Here is a 19,279-nt window from a genome sequence, read left to right on the forward strand (position 1 = left end):
ACGGGGTGCAGAGGAGAGGTCCCGGGTCCGGGGTCCAGGTGGCCCAAGGACATGGCCTCAGTAGCCATCTTCATCATAGAGGGACGGATTGGGTCTTCACGTTGGGATGTGATGAGTCTGGCAGGTTTCAGACTCACTGGTGGAGCCTGTAGTGTGAGTGAAGGTGGCACTGCGCCACCATTGGGGATTGTCACATCTCCCAGGCACCTGCAGAAGAAGGAGGGGACAAGGGGAAGGCCCTGGGGGACCTGGGTGGCCTCATCTAGTCCCACATCCTGGGACAAGGGACCCTGGGGCCTCCTGATGCTGTCACCGGAGCAGAGACCCCAGTGCAGGATGCAGGGAAATGGCAGGTGCCCCTTGTCCCAGGGGCCAAAGGTAGGACCTGGGACACACCAGGCTGGCCTGAACAACCCTGAACAACCCCAGAAATGTCCCCAGCTGTGGATGCACTTTAGGCTGTCTCCTTGCAGCCTCTTCTTTCCTCCCGACCCTGCTCTGGACGGATGGGCAGCGTCTCCGCAGCCCCGACAGCCGCAGCTGCAGTGCAAGGCCACCCGCCGCTGTGCTCGCAGGTGCACACTCATGCATGCTCGTGCACGCTCATGTGCACCAGTGTCCCATGCAGGCACCCGCACGTGCAGGCGTGCACGTCCACGGGCCCAGCGCTTTTGAGCCAAATGTAATGTTTAAATAAGGGTTTTTTTTCTCCTCCTCCCTGCTGAGCACGGCCCATCTGTCCCCCACCTCTGCCGAGGAGCCCGTACTGCCGCCACCCGCTCTGCCACCCCCGCTCGTCCTTGTCACCGCCGGCAGCGGCGCCCCTGGAGTGTCACCCTGCCGAGTGGCTCCCGCTGCGCGCGCCGGGCGTTATTTTCCACCCGCGACGCTGTTCCGGATCATACCCAATGCTTGTCTGAATGGGAAATGTTCACAAAAAGCTGCTGGGTCCTTTCCCAAAAATGCCTGGCTTTTGCCCAAAACTGAGGATAAAAAATGGGATGAAATTAAATCAAAAGCAACTTCCAGACCCTGAAATAAATTATCTCCAGCAGCTGAATTCCTGCAGCCACTGTCGCTGCTATTCTCCTCTCCTTGAGGCCAGGCCAAGCACATCTCCTGCCTCCTCAAATCAGGAATTTTTTTACTGTGGCAGGGGGGTGTCCAAAACCGTGTTTTAGCCCCATGTGCGTGAGCTGGGACTGCAGGAGACTATTGCAATTCCATTGCAATTGCAAAAAGAGGGATGCTGGGCCTGGTGCCCAGCCCGACTCCAGGGCGGATGTGGGGGAGACATCCCGGCCTCTGTCCCTGGGGGACATGGTGACATCCCTTGAGTGACCGTTAAGTGTGTAGGAGACTGAGAGCCAAGACGGGACTTCAGTGCAGACAATTTGCTGCTGCAAAGAGGCAGGCGCCTCTGTTCCCTTAACTCTGCCCTTCGCAGATCCCTGCAACAAGTCCCCATGGTGTCACCCTCCCGAAAGCCTCCACTGTGGAGCAGTAGAGGCAGCGCTGGGATGGCCTCCCCGGATGCAGTGACCACAGACGAGCCCAGGCTGTGTGCCTGGTGCCCCCGCGCAGGGACACGGTGCCCAGCTGGGCTCTGCTCCGGCTCCGCTCTGGACTGGGAGAGGAGGGTCTCGAGCGATGGTGCTGACGGGAGCGGAGCAGCTGGCGCAAGCCACATGCTTCCTGCACTAGGAGCAGGACAGAGGGCACGGGGATGGGCAGAGCGGTGGCAGAGAGCACAGCTGTGCTGTGACATGGTGGCCGGGACTTGGTGGATGGTGAGTGGGGACCCAGTGGGTGGGTGGTGGCGGGGTGGCAGAAACCACTCCATCTTAGGGCCAATTTTGGGGAAAAATGGGACTTTTTTGCATTCGTTTGAGCCATTTTCATGTGCAAAGAGCATAGCTGGGGGCTGCTCCCTATCCCTGCAAAGTCTGTGCATCCATCTGCCTGCCTCTACCCCATGTCCAGATGCAGTGGGGTCATATCCAACATCCCAGGACTTAGATCATGGACAGGGGACGGTGAGGGGGGGAGGTGGGTCCAGATCCAACCTTGCATCACCCACCTGTTGCTGCATCCCAGAGGCTCCTGGGTCACCGCCCCTGTCCCCAGCTCCTCTCCTTCCCCGGATGAGCTGGATGCAAGCGCCCATGCGGTCGCCCCAAACAGAGCGGGACTTCACGGGGACAAGAGGTGGGTCTTGGAAGCAGCCCTCCCGCCCCGCGCTGCTCCCTGGGGCCGTGGCCTTGGCCGGTGCTGCGGGCGGCCAGAAAAGGCCTTGGCAGCAGCCCAGCGCTCAGTCGCTGCCCACAGGCCACGGGGATGGACTCGGGCGGGGGGTAGCTCCGTGCGCCCAGGGGAGGGGGATGCTGGAGCGGGGAACGCAGGGACCATCCCCGTGCACCCCCCGGAGGGGCACCGAGAGGGCCGGGGACGAGCTCCGCGCTGTCCCCACGGCTGGTGGCCCCGCGGCCGGCGGTTCGGGGCCTGGCAAGCGCTAGGGGGCAGCAGAAGAGCGCGCACGGCCACGCGCTGCCGCGGAGCAAGGCGGGGACCGTGGCCCGGAGTGGCCGTCACCCGCCCCGGGCTCAGCGTGGGGACAGCCGGGGTCTCCTCCGTGGGTCCCCGCGAGCGCGGGGCGGGATGCAGCGCGGGCCCTGCTGTCACAGCCACCCCCTCTGCCACCGTCCCCGCCTGCACCTTGGGTGCCACGGCCTCACCAGGAGGTGGCCCAAGCCAAGGCACGCGGGCACACACGTGTGCAGCGCATGCACGCCCAAGGTGACACGTGTGAACACGCGAGCGCACACGCAGGCACACACGGCCCGATGCGTGCATGCACACACCCACACGTGGATACACACGTGCACATGCATGCACTGCCCCACATGTGTGCACACTCACACGTGCATTTGCATGCACTACTCGACACATGTGCACATGCATGCATTGCCCCACACGTGTGCGCGCACACACACTTGCACATATGCAGGCATGGACAGTCGTGCATGTGCTTGCACACACGTGTGCACATTTACTCATTTGCACACGCACAGTCCCACATGCGTACGCACATCCACGCACTCGCACATATGCAGACACTCAAAGTCCCACATGTGCATGCACACACCCACACGCACACACATGTGCCCGTGTGTGCACGCACATGCACACGAGCACTCCAGCACCCCTGCGTGCTTGCGCGCAGACCCGCAAGCACGTGTTTGCACGCACAGGCGTGTGGGTTGCACACCCACGTGCATTCACACAAACACACAGAGACCTCCCCAAGGTTGCCTGTTAAAAAACACCCGGGTAGGTAAATAGCGTGCAAGGGCGGGGGGAGGCCGCTGGCCGGGTGGCCGGTGCGGTGGCCGCGCTCGGGGGGGTGCTCAGCCCAGCTGTTAATGACCCACGGCCGGTGCCAGCTCTCTAATCCGTGCAGAGGTTCAGGACAAACTGTACCAGCGATTATATAAACCGACTCGCCTCTATTTATTTAATTCCCTTTTATTTATTTACCGCGCAGCCAATTGAAGGCAGGGGAGTGGCGGGTGCCCCTGCCCGCTGCCGGCCGCACAGTGGCCACCCCGCACGCCTGGCACAAGCCCTTGGCAGGCAAAGGGGTGGCTGCTGCCATGGTTTGTGCAAGCACGGTGCATGCACACATGCATGGCATCCATGTAAGCGTGCACCCATATGCACACATGCACACGCACCCACGTGTCAGCTCTGCCCCCTTGCCAGGAGCACGAGGACATGGGGACACACATCCCAAGGGCAGGACAGATCACTGCGCTTCCCCAAGGTAGGGGGACACCCTTGCTCCAGCTGCTGTGCTGACTTTGGGGGTGCACGGCCCCACATGCCCCCCTGGCATCGCCCGCCCTTCCCCACTGTTGCATAAAGGCCTCTTGCAGGAAACCAAGGGGCAAATGTCTCACTTGAATTAATAACTGACTTCCTGCGGTTGCAGATTCACCTTCCGCGCTCGTTTGTCACCCCTCCGCTCCCCTCCCGTTCACGCTCCCCGGCGCCGTTGGCCATTAACTGGCCCATGTCACTGGGGGTGTCCCTGGCGGCCTCGCGACCTCCCCGCCAGCCACATGCCCGGCCCGGCAATCGCAGCCGTGGGCTCATGCCCTGCATGGATCCGGGCATCTCTGCCACTTCCTGGTGCCTTTTTCCCCCAAATCTGCCCCCCCCCCCGCAACAACAACAACAACAACAAAAAAAAAAACTAAATTCTTCCCAACCCAGCTGGAGTTGCTAAGAGACATGGGCTCCTCAGTGCCAAAACACGCTGCTCCGCGAGCTCCGAGGCGGCTGGCGGCGAGCGGGGAGCTCGCGCGGGTCCCGCTGCCAACATCCCCTTCGCTCTGCCCGCGGCGCCAAGCGACCCGGGGTGCTGCTGGGGGCCCCGCGCCTGTCTTGGCCCCGTCCCCAGCTTTGCAGCTTAGCACGCAAAGCAGCTTGCGAGGTGGCGGCTGCTCAGCGCCCAAATCCCCCGGCAGGCTTAAAAATAGCCCCCCGCGCCAGGCAGGTGGCAGCGCCCTTGGCACGGAAGCACCGGGGCCTGGAAACGCCACTGCTGCCGGGGGGGGAATGCACGGGACAGGCACCCGGCGCTGCCCTTCGCCTGCGCTCCGGCCTCCCCAGTGCCTCCCAGTGGAGCCCGGCACTGGGATGGGCGCCAGGGCTGGGGAGGGGGGTTATTCCCTCCCCGGGAAATCCAGGAGTGTCTTTGGGAGGGAGGATCCGGCCTGGGCACAGACAGGGATTTCACCCCCCTACACCTTCTCCAGCACCATTGGCTGCAGCCCCCAGCCTTCCGCCTCTGCCTGCAATGAATTTGCACGGTCTCAGCCCCCAGCGCACGTGCAGGGAGGCCAGACCTCGGCGATCTCAGCCTTGGAAAGCCGGGACTCATCCCCCATCGTCGTTTCACCCCCCCATCCCCATCCAGGCCGGCCACAGTGCAGGCGCTTGGGCAAGCGGCCGGGCCCGGCGAGCGCGGGGCCGCCTCGCGCTCCCTTCCAGCGCGCTCGGAACACGGCCCGAGCCGTCACCGGGTTAAAAATAGCGTCTCGGCAGAGCGCGAGCACGTTCCCCGGCAGCCATGTGGTTCGAGTTAGAGCATTAATTGGAAATGCTTATTTTGATTTGCAAAGTGATTGGATTTTTCCAGGGCATTTTTGAAAGGAAAAAAATCTGAATTTAATTATCACCCGGCCAAAAAGCACCATGGGACCGAGAGCTTGAGCCTGGCTCAGCTTCACTTCGCACCCTGCGCCAAAGCGCCGGGACGCGGGCGCCGCACGAGGGGGTCCACGAGGGACCTGTCCCCTCGCGCAGTTGCGGGGGTGCCAAAGCCACTCGGATCCGGCATCTTCCCACTTGCATCCCGCATCCGGCCACATCCCACTGCCCAACTCTCCCCGCTCGCTCCATCCCTGGGATGGCACCCGCATGGAGATGGCCCGTGCCTCTGTTGGCACGGGAATAGGGGACACGAGTGACAGCCAGGACCCTACACCAGATTTTGGGTCCCCCAGATCCTGCTCGGCTGCACCCTGACACCCGCTGCTCCAGGTCGGCTCCAGCTCCTGGGGCTAGAGCTGATCCTTGGGAAGCAGTTTTCCTTCCCCAAGTTGCTTTGTTTTCACCAAAATGGATTTTATCCATATTGCCTTCTTTTCTCTTTTCTTTTTCTTTTTTCTTTTCTTTTCTTTTCTTTTCTTTTCTTTTCTTTTCTTTTCTTTTCTTTTCTTTTCTTTTCTTTTCTTTTCTTTTCAGGGGAAACATCATTTCCAATTACATTTCTTTGGGTTTTCATTGGAGAAAAAAAAAAAAGCAGAAATGAAAAGCAAATGCTCTTGTGCGCTGGCAAAACGTGCAGAAAAGGAAAAAAAAATGTCTAGGAATATATTTGCAAAAATGAAAACAGTTTCATTTCTTTTCTTTTTCAAGATCTTTTTTTTTTTTTTTTCTTTTCCTGAAAAGAAACCACAGTTGTTTTCCCAGTTAGTCGAGTCGGACTGGTTTGGACACGGACTTCCCGGTTCGGAGGCATCGGCAGCCGTTGCCGGTGCTGGGCCAGCGGCGCCGGTGCCCTTTGCCCGGGTAGCGGCACTGGGGGCGGATGGGAGACAAACCCGGTGCCACTGCGGTGGCAGGGGACAAGGGGACAGAGGCTGGGGACAGGAGTGCCCTGGGGAGACCCGTCTGTGCTGGGAGTGCTTGGATTGACACCCCACGGTGCCCCACTGAGGGCGACGCAGCTGCCCGGTGTCCCTGGAGCAGAATGGGAAGGGGGGGTTAAATATATATATATATATATATAAATAAACAAAGCGCGTGCAATTGCCTTATTGCAAGATCTTCGCAATTGCGGCGTTGCTGCCATTGCAATATTTTGCCGCATCGGCTCTCAGGGAGCCGGGCACCCCGTTTCCCTGCGGGTCCTCTAAAACAGAATAAAGATAAATAATAAAACGCAGGAGCGGGGAGGCAGCGGCGGATACAAAGTCCGCTTGTGGCGCAGGCGCCCGCCCCGGCAGCAGCTGGGTGCCCTCGGCTCGCACAATAGCACCCGTTGTTGCCGCGGCTCCGGCCGCCCAGGGCACGTGCTCGCCCGGGGGGGGGTCCTCGCTTTTAACTCCCGCTCGGAAAAGCACCGGGCAGCCGGGAAGTGCTGGGGGAAACCGAGGCACCAGGCGGTGAAAGGTGCCGGGGCTGGCGGGCCCTCCCGTGCTTCACACTCCGAGGCTTTGCCAGCCGTAATTCTGTTGTTTCGGTCAAAACCAGGATGGGTCCTGTTAAATGTCCCCCCCACCCCGATACCACCTTGTGCCACATCCCAGGGTCAGCGAGCGCCGCCGCGGCAGGATCCACTCAGGAGGAGCCCCCTTGTCCCCACGTGCCAACTGCCGCAGTGCAGAAATCCTGCCGGAAAGGTGGCTGAAATGAGCCCCAAAAGGCTTTTTGGGCCTTTGAGGGTTTTTCCAGAGGCAGAGGCAGCGCACAGGACCCCAAATCGCGGCCACTCTGTTGTCCCACCGCTCGCTTAGCTGCAGGCATGGCACTGCCACCGCGCACGGGGACCCGCCGGCCTCTCGGCTCCATGTGGATTTGTCCCTTGGGATTTGCTACACTGGGATGTGCCGCTCCACTGGGACATCAATCCCTCACTCCACGTTTGCTTCCCAGCTCCTTTCCCAACCCTTTCCCCGGCCTTATCACCCTGGAGGGACGTTGCAGAACCCCGAGCAGCCAGGATGAACCCACTGCATCAACCGGGAATGCAGCCCCAACTCCCCACAGCCGGAGCCTCCGGAAAAGCAATCCCGGAGCCGTTCCGAGCAGGCCCCGGCGCCAGTGATTCCCCCCAGCGCCGGCACCGCTGCAGCCGTATTCGTCCCCACCTCGGCCTGCTAATAAAAAAAAATAATAAGGACATGGAAAATTCTATAATATCCATTTCCAGATTCTTGGATTTGGGTTCCGCTAATTCGAAGCAGACCCCGGACGGGGGTTGGCGGCAGTGGTGGTGGGGGGAGGCAAATAAAATCCAGGATTGCAAGAGCGAAAGCCAATCTTCACACACACACAAAAATAAAAATAATAAATTAAAACCCAGCGACCAAAACGCCTGAGCGCGGAGTAAAAGTTTTCTACGCGCTTAAAATCCAGGTGAGCGGCACTGCCCGCTTTAATTGCGAGCTGCATTTAATTCCTTACGGCGCGCTCGGCATCGGAATCATTTTCCTTTCTCGTAAAAATCATAGAAGGGAAAAAGGGGGAAAAAAAAATAAATAAAATAAAAGGGAGGCCTTTGTGCACGCAGGGCGCTGGCGCGGCAGCTCCTGTGCCAATTTGTCGGCAGTAATTGCCTCTAACTCCAGCAGGATGTTGGCGATGGAGGGGGGACCCATGAAACGTTTCCCATGGAAATACCGGCCGATCGTGCTCCGGTGCACGCTCTGCTCTCGGAGCGCATCTTTAGGGGTGTTTCTCCACGCACCTTAAAAAAAATTGGGGTTTGGGGGGGCGATTATTTTTATATTTTTTTTATATTTTTCATTATTTATTTCATTTCTTTCCATGCTTCCGTGGCCCCACAGGGCTCAGAGCTGCTCCGGAGAGCACAGCAGGATCCTTTGCAATATCCTCCTTGTCCCAGTGAAGCGAGCGGAGGAGGAACCGTCTCCTCCCGGAGCGACGGCCTTGGAAAACGGGGCCGGTGCGAGGCTGGAGGCATCGGCGCATCCGAGCCCGCGCCCTTCCTGGGCACGTGGGCATCGCCTCTGGATGCTTTGGGCCACTTTTCCTATGTCGCCCCTACCCAGAGCAAACGTTGAACAGGGACAAACGCAGGGATGGGGGAGCGGGAAGAGCTGGTCCCAGCCATGCGGATGAGGCGAGTGAGCGAGCAGCAGGTAGCCAGGTACCAAGCCCATTCGAAACCAAAAGGCCCATTTTAGGATTATTATTACTATTGTTATGATTTTTATCATTCCCTCCTTTTGCTTTTTCCCCCCAATTTTCAAACACCACATTTCAGCCCCTCTGGCAGTGGGGCAGCCCGGAAGCTTTCAGCATCAGGCAGGAGGGAGCGCAAAAACACCGAATCTTGACATTTTAGAATGGAACAAACAAAGGACATACACACACATTTCACATTATTTCACCTGAAATTGCAGAAGAATAATAAAGAAAAGAAATAAATTGGTAAATATTTGCATTAAAAATAAGCATCACTGCACTCCAGGGCAGCCCAGGAATAGCAGCGCTTCTTTTCCCTCTGACAAAAAACAATGTGAGAAAATGCTTCCCAATTGCTTTTATTTTATTTTATTTTATTTTATTTTATTTTATTTTATTTTATTTTATTTTATTTTATTTTTTATTTTGCTCATTTTATTATTTCATTTTATTAATTTTATTATTTTATTAATTTTATTTATTTCGTCCTTTGTTTTAAAGAGCAAAATGCCAGCAGTTGTGAGGTTTCAGGCCTTAAAATTCCTTCCTCTCACCCAAGCCATCCCACAAAGCGCCCTCCCAGTCCTCGCTTACTCTCCGGTCGGCAGCGCTCACTCATGGCCCAAATACCCACGTTTCACCCTGGAAAGTTCAGGCTCAGCGACGCAAAAGCAGGTTGTTTTTACCCCAAAATGAAGTGAAAAGGGAATGCTTGAGCGGACGGACAGAGAAGTGGGTAGAAAATATCACAGGTGGAGAACCTAAAAAAAAAGAAAGAAACAGAATCACAGAAAAAAAAATTACAAAATTATTCGCTAAAATTTGCCACACTTTTTTTAAACTCCGATTTTTTTAACTCTGTTGCCTGTTAAAAAGCCACTCTCCAGAGCCAGAAAAAAAAAAGACAAAATACCACGATTTTATATTTTTCTCCCTAACAACGTTGGGCTTTTCCTCGAGCCAGGCGCGAGTGCTGCCTGGCCGGGCACTGGGCCAGGAGCCCTGCGTGCGCAGCAAGAAAATCAGGAAATTCTGCTCAAAATCAGCATATTCTCCCCAAAAGTTGCTTGAAAATTAAAGCAGAGGCAGCTCCAAAGCTGCCTCCGTGCAGCTTTTTGCCCCTTTTCTCCCGCTTTGTGCCCAGGCTGCAGCTCCCAAGCAGCATCTGACTCTCACCCCGCGCCTCCCCAGTAGCCAAAAAAAAAAAGGCAGAAAAGGGTTATTGAGGCCTGGGGAGGTTTTCCTGCATGCGGCGCCGTGGGGGTATTATCCGGCACGGAGCTGGAATCGCTGCCGGCCGTGCCCGCGTTGGCACCAAGGAGCCTTGGCAGCAGCAGCCAAGCATGAAATGCCCTTTCTGTATATTGAGAAATAAAAATAATAGTGTCTGGGAGGGGGGGTCCGGCTGCCCCGGCCACACTCCGGTGCCAGTTTGATCCAGAGGGGCCGGAGCAGCGTTGGGATCAGCTATAAATCCTTGCCAGAAATCCCAGGATGGGTCTGGCCTTGGCACCGGGCGGGGAGGCCGCCCGCGTCCCGAGCTCCCGGCGCCCGGGCTGGCTCCTGCGCAGGGACATGGACTTAGGATCGGGGCTTGTTTGGGTTTTTTTTACTCTTTGGCTTTCCTCTCTGGAATGATGGTTATAGGCTGCCTGGGAAAAATAAAATAAAATAAAAATTAAATTAAAAAATAAGGAATGGGGAAAAATATTAAAAAATAGATAAAAATGAAATGAAATGAAATGAAATGAAATGAAATGAAATGAAATGAAATGAAATGAAATAAAATAAAATAAAATAAATAAAAATAAATAAAATATAAGATAAAAGAAGATAAAATAAATAAAACGATTTTTTTAAAAAAGATATTTTATTATTTTATATTTTATTCTTCATGTTTTTCTGCATTTGACACTAGAGGTTAGGGCCGGGCCTGGGATGGTTCCAGGTCACCAGGGCTGCTGGGGACATGGGAGCGGGGCTGGTTCCTGCCCTCGATCCTGGTCCCATGGCACCTGCTGGAGCCCTGCAGCCCCCCACAATGGAGCGTGGGCCGGGATGGGGACAAGGCCACCGGCACCTGCGGTGGCAGCTCCCGGGATGCTGCCGCGGCTCACGGCAGACAGCGGGCAAAATCCCTGTGCGGATACAGGGGGACACTGCCCCCGCGGAGAGCCCCCAGCCCTGCAGCACTGGGCAATATTCACCAGCGATTTTAAATAAAGAAACCCAAAACTTAATGAATAAATAGAGAAATAAATAAGCGAGGCTGGCAGGCGGGCAGGCCCTACCGCACCAGCTGCAGGCAGAAACGAAAAAAAAAAAGTCCGGCCTGTTTTTCCGCTTTCCCCGTTTCTTTCCCCTGCCGGTGCCACTGGGCCCTCCCGGCCACCTGGCCCAGCCCTGGGCATTGGCATCAGCTCCAGCATCGGCTCCATCCCAGTGTCCTGGGACCCATCCAGCTTGCGCTCCCCAGTAGCATCATTCTGCTCCCCCCCAAAAAATATAAATGCCAGGAAGGGGGAGATGCAGCGCTGGCGGGAGGCGATGCCGCTTGGGACGCGGATCCAGGGAATTCTCGCAGCGCTGGGAAGAGGGAAAACATTTCCAGCGGGGAGCGGAGCGCCGAAGCAGAGGCTAAACTGCCAAATTCTTCCCTGCATTTTTTTCTTATTTTTTATTTTTATCCCCCTCCTTCCCTTTTCAGCGTCTGGCAGCGTCAAACCGAAAGCGATATCCGCGCGCGGAGTCGCTCCGGAGGTTACATTCCTCGAGGCTCACTGAGCCGGGACGAGGGAACGGCCTGGAGACTCTTTCCCACTTCAAACAGGGAAGTGGCTTTTTTTTCAGGGTGGCAGATGGAAGGGAAAAAATATACATATAAAAAAATATAGAAAGTTTTCATGCTTGTAAATATAAATATTTATTATTATTATTATTCCATGATAGAAAGATGGAATAAAATGAGCTCTGGTTTTACATAAGGCCGTGCTCGGGCGCCTGGCAAACGACTCGGATGGCTGTAAAATAACCCGGCTCGGAGCGCGCAAATGATTCCGTGCGGGATGGCGGGGGGGGCGCAGGGGGCTTAGCAGGCGGAGGGGACATGGGGACGTGTAAAACAAACCTCCGACGCGCACAAAATCCCTGTTCAAATCGAGCTGATCCCTTGTGAAAACGAGCAGGGCTCGCCGAGCTGCCTGGCACGAGGAACGGGGGGAGGAAGGAGCAAAAAAGAGAAAAATAAATAAAAGAGAGGAGAAAAAATAAGGAATAAAAAATAGCGAGGCTCTACATGGCTGGCTTTAATTTTATTTTAAAAGTATAATCTTTTTCTTAGCATGCAGGAAGACCTGGGGCGGGCAGCAAATTCCCCCCCTCCTGCTGCCCTTAGCAGCCCCAAAAGAGGAAAATCCACCTCTTTGGGGGCTGCTTTTGTACGGACGTCCCCAGTTATCAAAATGGACTAAAAGATTTAACGACTCACACGATAACAAGGGTTAAAAACACGAAGAAATGAAAAGCGGGGTGGGGGGAGGAACACAAAATTAATGCATGTTCCTAAAAGCAGTTTTCCGGGCTTGGCGCAAGCCGCTGCCTGGGGCACCAGCGGCTCCCAACTTTCGGAGCAGGCGGGAGGATCCGGGAGTGGGATCCGGAAGGGGGATGCACCAGGGAGGGGGGAGCGGTGCTGGCCCTGGTGGGGGGGGTCCCATGCCCCCCTCATCCTGAGGGCTGCGCTGACAGGTGGGAAGTGCTCGGGGTCCCCCTGCCCCTGCCATGGTGTCCCCAGCCTCGAGACCCCTCCTATGGGGCCGCCCCGTGATGGTGCCCCCCCCGCGGTCCCCAAGGGGTGCGCGGCGCTTCCCCCCCCCCCGCCCCGCTCCAACCGCGGCTCTAACTGCCCCCCCCCCCCCGCTGCCGTCCTGGGGTGGCCTGTGCCTTTAAGAGAGACCTGGGGGGAGGGGGATGAGAGTTGTGCTGGGGGGGGGGGCGGATGGGGGTGTTGGGGGGGGGGCAGAGGGATTACCAGGAGGTGCGGGGGGGGGGAGGGGGCACAAGGCTGAAGGGCGTGCGGGGGGGGGGCAGAAATGGGGGTGCCACATGGATGGGAGCTGCCTGGGGGGGCGGGACAGGATGGCACTTCGGGGAGGGGGTGAGGGGGACACGGCTGGGGATGCCCAGGGGAAGGAGCTGCCCAAGGGATGGGGCTGTCGGGACAAGGCGGAGGGGCGGCAAGGGACGGAGGTGTCCGGGAGGAGGGGTAAGGATGGGGGTGTCCAGAGCACGTGGGTGTCCGGGAGCGGGAGGGGACAACGATGGGGACGTCCGTGGGATGGGGATGTCCGAGGGTGGGCAGAGCTGGGGGGATGCAGGGCTGGGGGTGCCGGGGTCGCAGAAGGGGGATGTGCGGGGGGGGCCGAGCTGGGGGGATGCGGGGGGGCCGGGCACGCGCCGCGTGACGCCCGGTGCAGGGGCGGGCGGCCGGGCTGGCGCTGCCCGCGGCTCCTCCCCGCGCTGCGGTAGCGCCGCACTGGGGCCGCGCCCCCCCCCCCCCCCCGGCACCGGGCAGGAATGGGGCGGGGGGGGGGGAACTGGCACCTCCCTCCGCAACCAGCCGGCAGCCCCGGGGGGGGGGACGCAGCGCAGCCCCCACCACCTACCAGCAACCGCCATCCGGGGCCATCGCCGCTGCGCGCCGCGCTGCCGGCCGAGCGGGGCCTTCCTCCCCTCCCTCCTCCTCCTCCTCCTCCTCTCCGCCCCCGCACCGGGGAGGCTTCCCCTCCGCAGCGCCGCCGGTGCCCTGGGCGAGGGGAGGAGGAAGAGGAGGAGGCAGTGCGGGCGAAGAAGGGGAGGAGGAGGAGGCTGCGATGGGGCCGGGGCGCTCGGCGCTGCGAGGAGGAGCCGAGCCCGTCCGGAGCGGGGCTTTTTTTGGCGGGGGAGGGGGGCACGTGAGCTTTTATTTTCCGTAGGCACCGGCACCCAGCGCTCGCCCCCCCACCCCCGTTGCCACACATCGCTATCCATCCTATACGCAACTGGGGGATTTTTTTTTTTAATTTTAATTTTATTATTTTTTCTGGCCTTTCCAAAAACAATCACCCTCATTCCCCCCCCAATCCGTTCCTCTTTCTCCCCCCCCTCACCCCCCCAAACCCGCAGCGCGCGGAGCGCATGAGGCCGGGCCGGGCTCCGCGCTCCCGCCGCCCGCGCTCCCGGCGCCCCGCGCCGCCCGGCGGCCCCGCCGCTCCCGCCGCCGCCCCGAGCCGCTCCGGAACCGGCCGCCGGGGACAGCCGGCCCGGCCCGTGTCCCGAGGCGCGGAGGCCGGCGCGGCCCCGCGCTGAGGCCGGAGCATGGCCCGCGGCAGCAAGGAGCCCGAGCGAGGGTGACCGCGGACACTTTGCCGGTGGCTTTTTTTTTTTTTTTTTTTTTTTTTTTGCGGGGGTGTGGGTCGAAGTAGCTCTCTCTTTTTTTTTTTTTTTATCCGGGGGCAACGTTCTTTTTTAATTTTTCCTCCTCCTCCGGCTCAGTGGAAAACACACGTTTTAGAACAAAATACCAAAAAAAAGCCAAACCAAACCAAACCACCCTCTTTGCTTTGCTTTCCGCAGCAACTTGGAAGCCCGTTAATTGCACTTGGCTATGGTAGGTCCCATGACACTTTCGTTTTCTCTTCTACTTTCCTCTTCCCCCCCCCTTCCCTCCTTCCCACCCGCCCCCCCCTCCTCGTGCGCACCCACGAGCCAAAGTTGGTGGCCGGGGAGGGGGCGGCGGGGGCGCGGGCCGCGTTTGGGGAGGGGGGCGACGGGCAGCGGTGCCGGTGCGGAGTGACGGGGCGCTGCCGGGAGCAGAGTTTTTAATACGATGTCTGTGGAAGGGCGGGGGGGAGGGGAAGGGGTGCCGGGGTGGCGGAGGGAAGTTGCCGCCGTCTCTCCTCCCCCCTTGCCCACCCCCTCGCCGCGGTATAAAGGGGGACGGGGGGGGAACGGGCGGGGAGCCGCCCCGGCGGGGAGGTCGCGGCGCGGGGGGGCCTCCGCAGCCCGCCGAGGGCTGGATGTGCAGCTGAAAATGGCCGCTCAAAAAAGGGGCGGAGAGGCCTGGCAGCCGCAGCCGACTTGAACTTGGAAGTGACGCCCCGGGAGGGTCGGCAGCCAAGTCCGCACCGCGCTCCGCGGGGGCCGCCCCGAGAGTCGCCGCTGCTGCTGCCGCCCGCCCCGGGGCACCGCCGCCCCCCCCACCCCGGCCGCCAAACGCAGCTTGGGGGGGGGGGGGGGGGGACAAAAAATATATACCCACCCCGGCCGCCAAACGCAGCTTGGGGGGGGGGGGACAAAAAAAATATATATAGATATAAAATCCCAGTGGCCGCAGTGCTCAGTTTTCCCGGCTTTGCTTCCTGCTAGGTCCCCGGAGCGGGATGGGGGTGCGGGGGAGGGAGGGAATAATGTGGCGCGGGGAGGGGGTCCGCGCCGCCGCCCTGGCCGGGACTCCGGCACCTCTGCGAAAGTTTGCGGGGGGAGCGGGGCCCGGGCCGCGCTCGGCGCGGAGCCGCTTGCGGGAGCGGGGCCGCCTGCGGCTGGGTTTAATGCTGGGGTGGGGAGGGAGGAAGGAAAAAAAAAAGGGGGGGGGGAGAAAAAAAAAAAGCCCCAAATCCTAGGAGTCTCCGCTGGGAGCAAGGAAAAGTTGGGAGCGCGGAGCGGGGGCGCAGGCGGAGGGGCGCTCGGGACGCGCGGAGCGCGGGCAGCGGCGGCGCGGGGATGTCCCCTCGTGTTCCCCCGTGTGTCCCCCACCCCCGGCACAGCCCTGCGCAGTGAAAAAGCCCCGCGCCGCTTTAGGGAGAGCGAGGCAAGGCTGGGGGCACAGCCCCCCCGCACCCCCGCGATGTGCAGCAGCCGCTGCCTGTGCTTCAGGTCACTGCAGGGAGCAATTAACAGCGCCTATATATATGTATACATATGTATTTATATGCGCATATACGTCTCCGAAGGGAGGTGAGAGCGGGCATAAATAAATCGCAGCCCTCGAGAGCCATCCGCCATCCTGCAGGGCTGCAACTCACTTTCACAATTAGGAACCGGGGATTCCCTTTGTTTTTCTGTACGTGGCTCTCTCCCGCTCTCGCTCTCTAATTAGGTTTTATTAAAGCCTCCAGAATTGGTTGTTGTTGTTGTTGTTGCTGTAGTGAGAACTTGCGGTTTGGAGTTTGCCGGGCGCGGGGGCTCCGCTTTTTCTTTCCTTTTCTCGCTCTTTTTTTTTTTTTTTTTTTAATTATTTTTTTTCTTGAGCACTCGGGGCTTGAGGAAGGAGGAGAAGCGGCCCGGGTCGGACCGGGCCCAGGGAGGTCGCTCGGGCCGGGTCGGGTCCGGCCGAGCCCAGGGGTTTCGCTCAGGCCGGGCCGGGTGCGGAGGACGCGGGGCTGCGCGCGGGGAAACGGGGCTGCTCTTGGCGCTTCCCCCGCGGCCCCGGCGAAGAGCGTAAAAATAATGATGAGAATTAAAAAATAAGAGGAAAGGAAGGAGAAAAAGCACGAGGGGAAAAATATATTTTAAAAGGCGCCTCGGCCCGCCGGAATTAGCGGCGTTTGGAAGCGCGCGGCGCGGCGCGGTCGGCGGGGAGGGAGTCGCGGAGCCGCCCGCGGCCGCGGAGCCGCCGGGCACCGTGCGCGGGCTCGGAGGGAGGGAGGGAGCGAGGGAAGGCGAAGCGGTTCGGCCGCCGGCCCGAAGTCCCTCTCCGAGCCGCAGCTCGGGAGGCTCCGGGGCCGCCGCGGCGGAGGTGGCGACGCGGGGCGCGCACCGGGCTCCGCGAGCGGCGACACTCGCCGGCGGACGGAGAGTCTCCCTTGGCTTGTGCCCAGAAGTTGCACATGAATCTGCATTTTTTTTCTTTCACCCCCTTTCTCTCTCTCCCCTTCCCCTCGCCGTATTGGCTCCGTTAAAAAATATATATATATATATTGAAAAAAAAATCGCGGAGCTCGGCCAGCTCTGTCCGCACGTCCCGGCACGGGGCACCGGGGGGTTATTAATAGCCCCATCGCGGGGGTCCTCGGCCATGCCCTCCCCCTCGCCCCTCCCGCACCGTGCCCCGCAGCGCCTCGGCCTTGCGAGCCAAAGGGGGTTCCTACATCTTTAAATGGGATGTAATATTTTGGGATGGGCTTTTTTCATAACGTCACTTCATTCCTCGCTCCTTTTTTTTTTTTTTTTTTTTTTTTTTTTCATTTTCTCATTCTTTCTTTCCTCTCCCCTCTCTCCGCTGCCCGGGTCTCGGATGGAGCCGCTTCCCCTCTAACTTCCCCGCTCGTCCTCTGCCCCCGCCGCCTCTGCCTCGAGGCTGGGCGCGGATCGACCCTCCCCAGCCCCCCCGCCCCGGCGAAGATGAGCCTTTCGCCGTTTTAAAACGCAAAAAAAAATTAAAAAAAAATTAAAAACGCTTTATTTCGGGGAGGGGGGAGAAAATAGGTTTTTTTTCCCCTTTCCCCTCCTTTTTTTTTTTTCTTCTTCTTTTTTTCCCTTTGGAAGTTGGACCCTTTTTATTTCCTCCTCGGCCCCCCCGCCCGCGGGGCCGCCCCCCCCTGCCCGGCCGCCTCCCCCCGGGCCCCGCAGAGCTGCGCCGGAGGAGAGAAAGAGAAAAAACGCCCGGACTGCTCCAGCCTCCGAAATGACTCAGTAACTTTTACGCCTCGAGTCTCAGCCCTGCAATTAGCCACTTTCCCAGCGCGGCTCGGCATGTATTCGTCTCCTCTCTGCCTGACCCAGGTAACCGGCCCCGGCCCCCCGCGCTCCCCGCCGCCCCCGGCCCGCAACCCCCCCCGTACCCCCCCCGCCGCCGTTTTGCGCCTTCCGTGCAAAAAAGAAAAGGGAAAAAAAAAAAAAACACTTTTAATCTTGCAAGGCGAAATGCAAAAAAAAAAAAAAAGATCCGAAAGGGCGGGCTGGGACCGCGCGTCCCCCCCCGCTTCCCCCCCCCATCCTCCCCGCCGCCGCCTTTTGGCTCTTCTTTTTTTTTTTTTTTTTTCGGTCTCTTTCTGGCGCTTTTGGTTTTTCTCTGCTGCCGCTTTCACTTGAGGCTGTTGGGGCAGGAGGGGGGGTGCGTTGCGTTTTGTTTACTTATTATGGGGGGGATTTATTTCTTTCCATTCGGCTGCACCCGGGGGTGGGTGGTGCGGGGAAGCCACCCGGTTTCAGGCTCCGGGTGTGGGGGGGACACGCGGTGGCAGCGGAGGGGGGGCTCTGCTCTGGCTCTGCCGCCTCTCACGGAGCGTGAAACTTTTCCCTTCCCTCCCCAGCGCTGCCGCACATGTTGGCACAAGGAAAAGGGGGAGGCGAGGGGGGGGCACTAGTGTTTTCTTCCAAATGCGCCGATTTGGGGACAAACGCGGCCATGCTGTGACCCGCTCGCAGGCCGCAGTCGGTGACGACGGTGCCCATGCTGCCGCGCTGGCAGTGGGACGACCCGCGAGCCCCGCTCCGTGTCCCCTCTCACATTCATATTCAGGGCTGTCAAGGCAAAGGCCACTAGCTGGATGCAGGGGGACCCTCGTGTCACTCCAGGTGGCCATGGCAGGCGGCACGTGGCCAAGGGGTCCCTGTGGTGGTGGCCGTGGTGGGCAGGCCGGGCGGCTGCGCGTTTGCAGCTCTGCCTTTGCTCTGTCCTTATCGATCGCTGATATTTATTTAATTATTGAGCAGCCTTCCCCCGGCCTCGTAACCTCTTCTGTGCCGCCACGCAGTGTCCCCAAACTGGCCACCCGCGTCCCCACCGGGGCGCTGGCAGCACGGGCTGCGGGACGCTGTGCCCTTCGGAGCGGCCTTCCTCCTGCCAATGCTGTTCCCTAGGCCCGAGCCGGCAGTGGGAATGCGGCCCCACCTCGGGATATCCCTAGGGATTAGCAGCCCCCAACGGGGCCGAAGCCACCGCAGTGGCACCTGTGCGGTTCGGTGGCCTCGTGTCCTGCTCGCCCAGGCCGGGCGTTGCGCCCGCGTCCCCGGCTGTTGAGGGCCTCATTGCCTTGTGCCAGCAAGTCCGCGGCTTCTGCGGGAATGGAGGTGGCCGAGGCCGTTGGTGGCACTTGGGGCTGGTGCTGGACAGGGCGATTGCACCGCCGGGGACCCTGAAGCCAGCGGGGCATTGTCCCAAGCAGCACGGAGGCGGCTGCACGGGGCTGCGTGCGCCGAGGCGGGTACGGGCAGGATCACGGGCATGGGAATGGGCACAAACACGGGCATGAGCACAGGCATGGGCATGGGAACGGGCGTGCGGGGCTGGGCTGTGCAAGTGACCCCACTGAAGGTGCTCTCAGATGCATTGTGACTTTGCAACTCCTTGGCATTTTCTGTTTCGAGTGTAACACCTTGGTCTGCTGCTTTTCCTCCCCTTTCTCTTTTCTTTTCTTTTCCTTTTTCTTTTCTTTTCCTTTTTCTTTTCCTTTTTCTTTTTTCTTTTCTTTTCTTTTCTTTTCTTTTCTTTTCTTTTCTTTTCTTTTCTTTTCTTTTCTTTTCTTTTCTTTTCTTTTCTTTTCTTTTCTTTTCTTTTCTTTTCTTTTCTTTTCTTTTCTTTTCTTTTCTTTTCTTTTCTTTTCTTTTCTTTTCTTTTCTTTTCTTTTCTTTTCTTTTCTCTTTTCTCTCTTTCCCCCAGCCCATCGCTTCTCAACCCTGGGTACCCCAGCGTCCCCCCACGGCAGTGCCCGTCCCCGGGTGGCTTTGCTGAGCTGGGCTGTGCCCATTGAGCGCGCGGGCAGCCGAGTGCTCGCAGGCTGCCCGGTTCCGCTCGCAGCCC

The 19,279-nt window shown here is 58.9% G+C and overlaps 1 protein-coding gene across 4 annotated transcripts in view; it reads left to right on the forward strand.

Moving 5' to 3' along the window:
- Nucleotides 1–14,003: 14,003 nt before the first annotated feature.
- Nucleotides 14,004–19,279, forward strand: part of NFIC (nuclear factor I C) — a 38,532-nt gene continuing 33,256 nt past the window's right edge. For 3 of the 4 annotated variants that reach the window (XM_088535066.1, XM_088535063.1, XM_088535065.1), the window contains exon 1: nt 16,989–17,259. In XM_088535066.1, the coding sequence (XP_088391192.1) occupies nt 17,230–17,259 (30 nt within the window). In that variant the 5' untranslated portion in view covers nt 16,989–17,229. Of the gene's footprint in view, nt 14,147–16,988; nt 17,260–19,279 lie in introns of those variants that run through there. The other variant, XM_088535064.1, reaches the window with a different exon arrangement.

The sequence above is a fragment of the Tinamus guttatus genome, unplaced genomic scaffold (genome assembly GCF_059628265.1).
Source record: "Tinamus guttatus ecotype Peru unplaced genomic scaffold, ASM5962826v1 Tinamus_guttatus_pri_ptg000610l, whole genome shotgun sequence".
In the NCBI taxonomy this organism is placed as follows: domain Eukaryota; kingdom Metazoa; phylum Chordata; class Aves; order Tinamiformes; family Tinamidae; genus Tinamus; species Tinamus guttatus.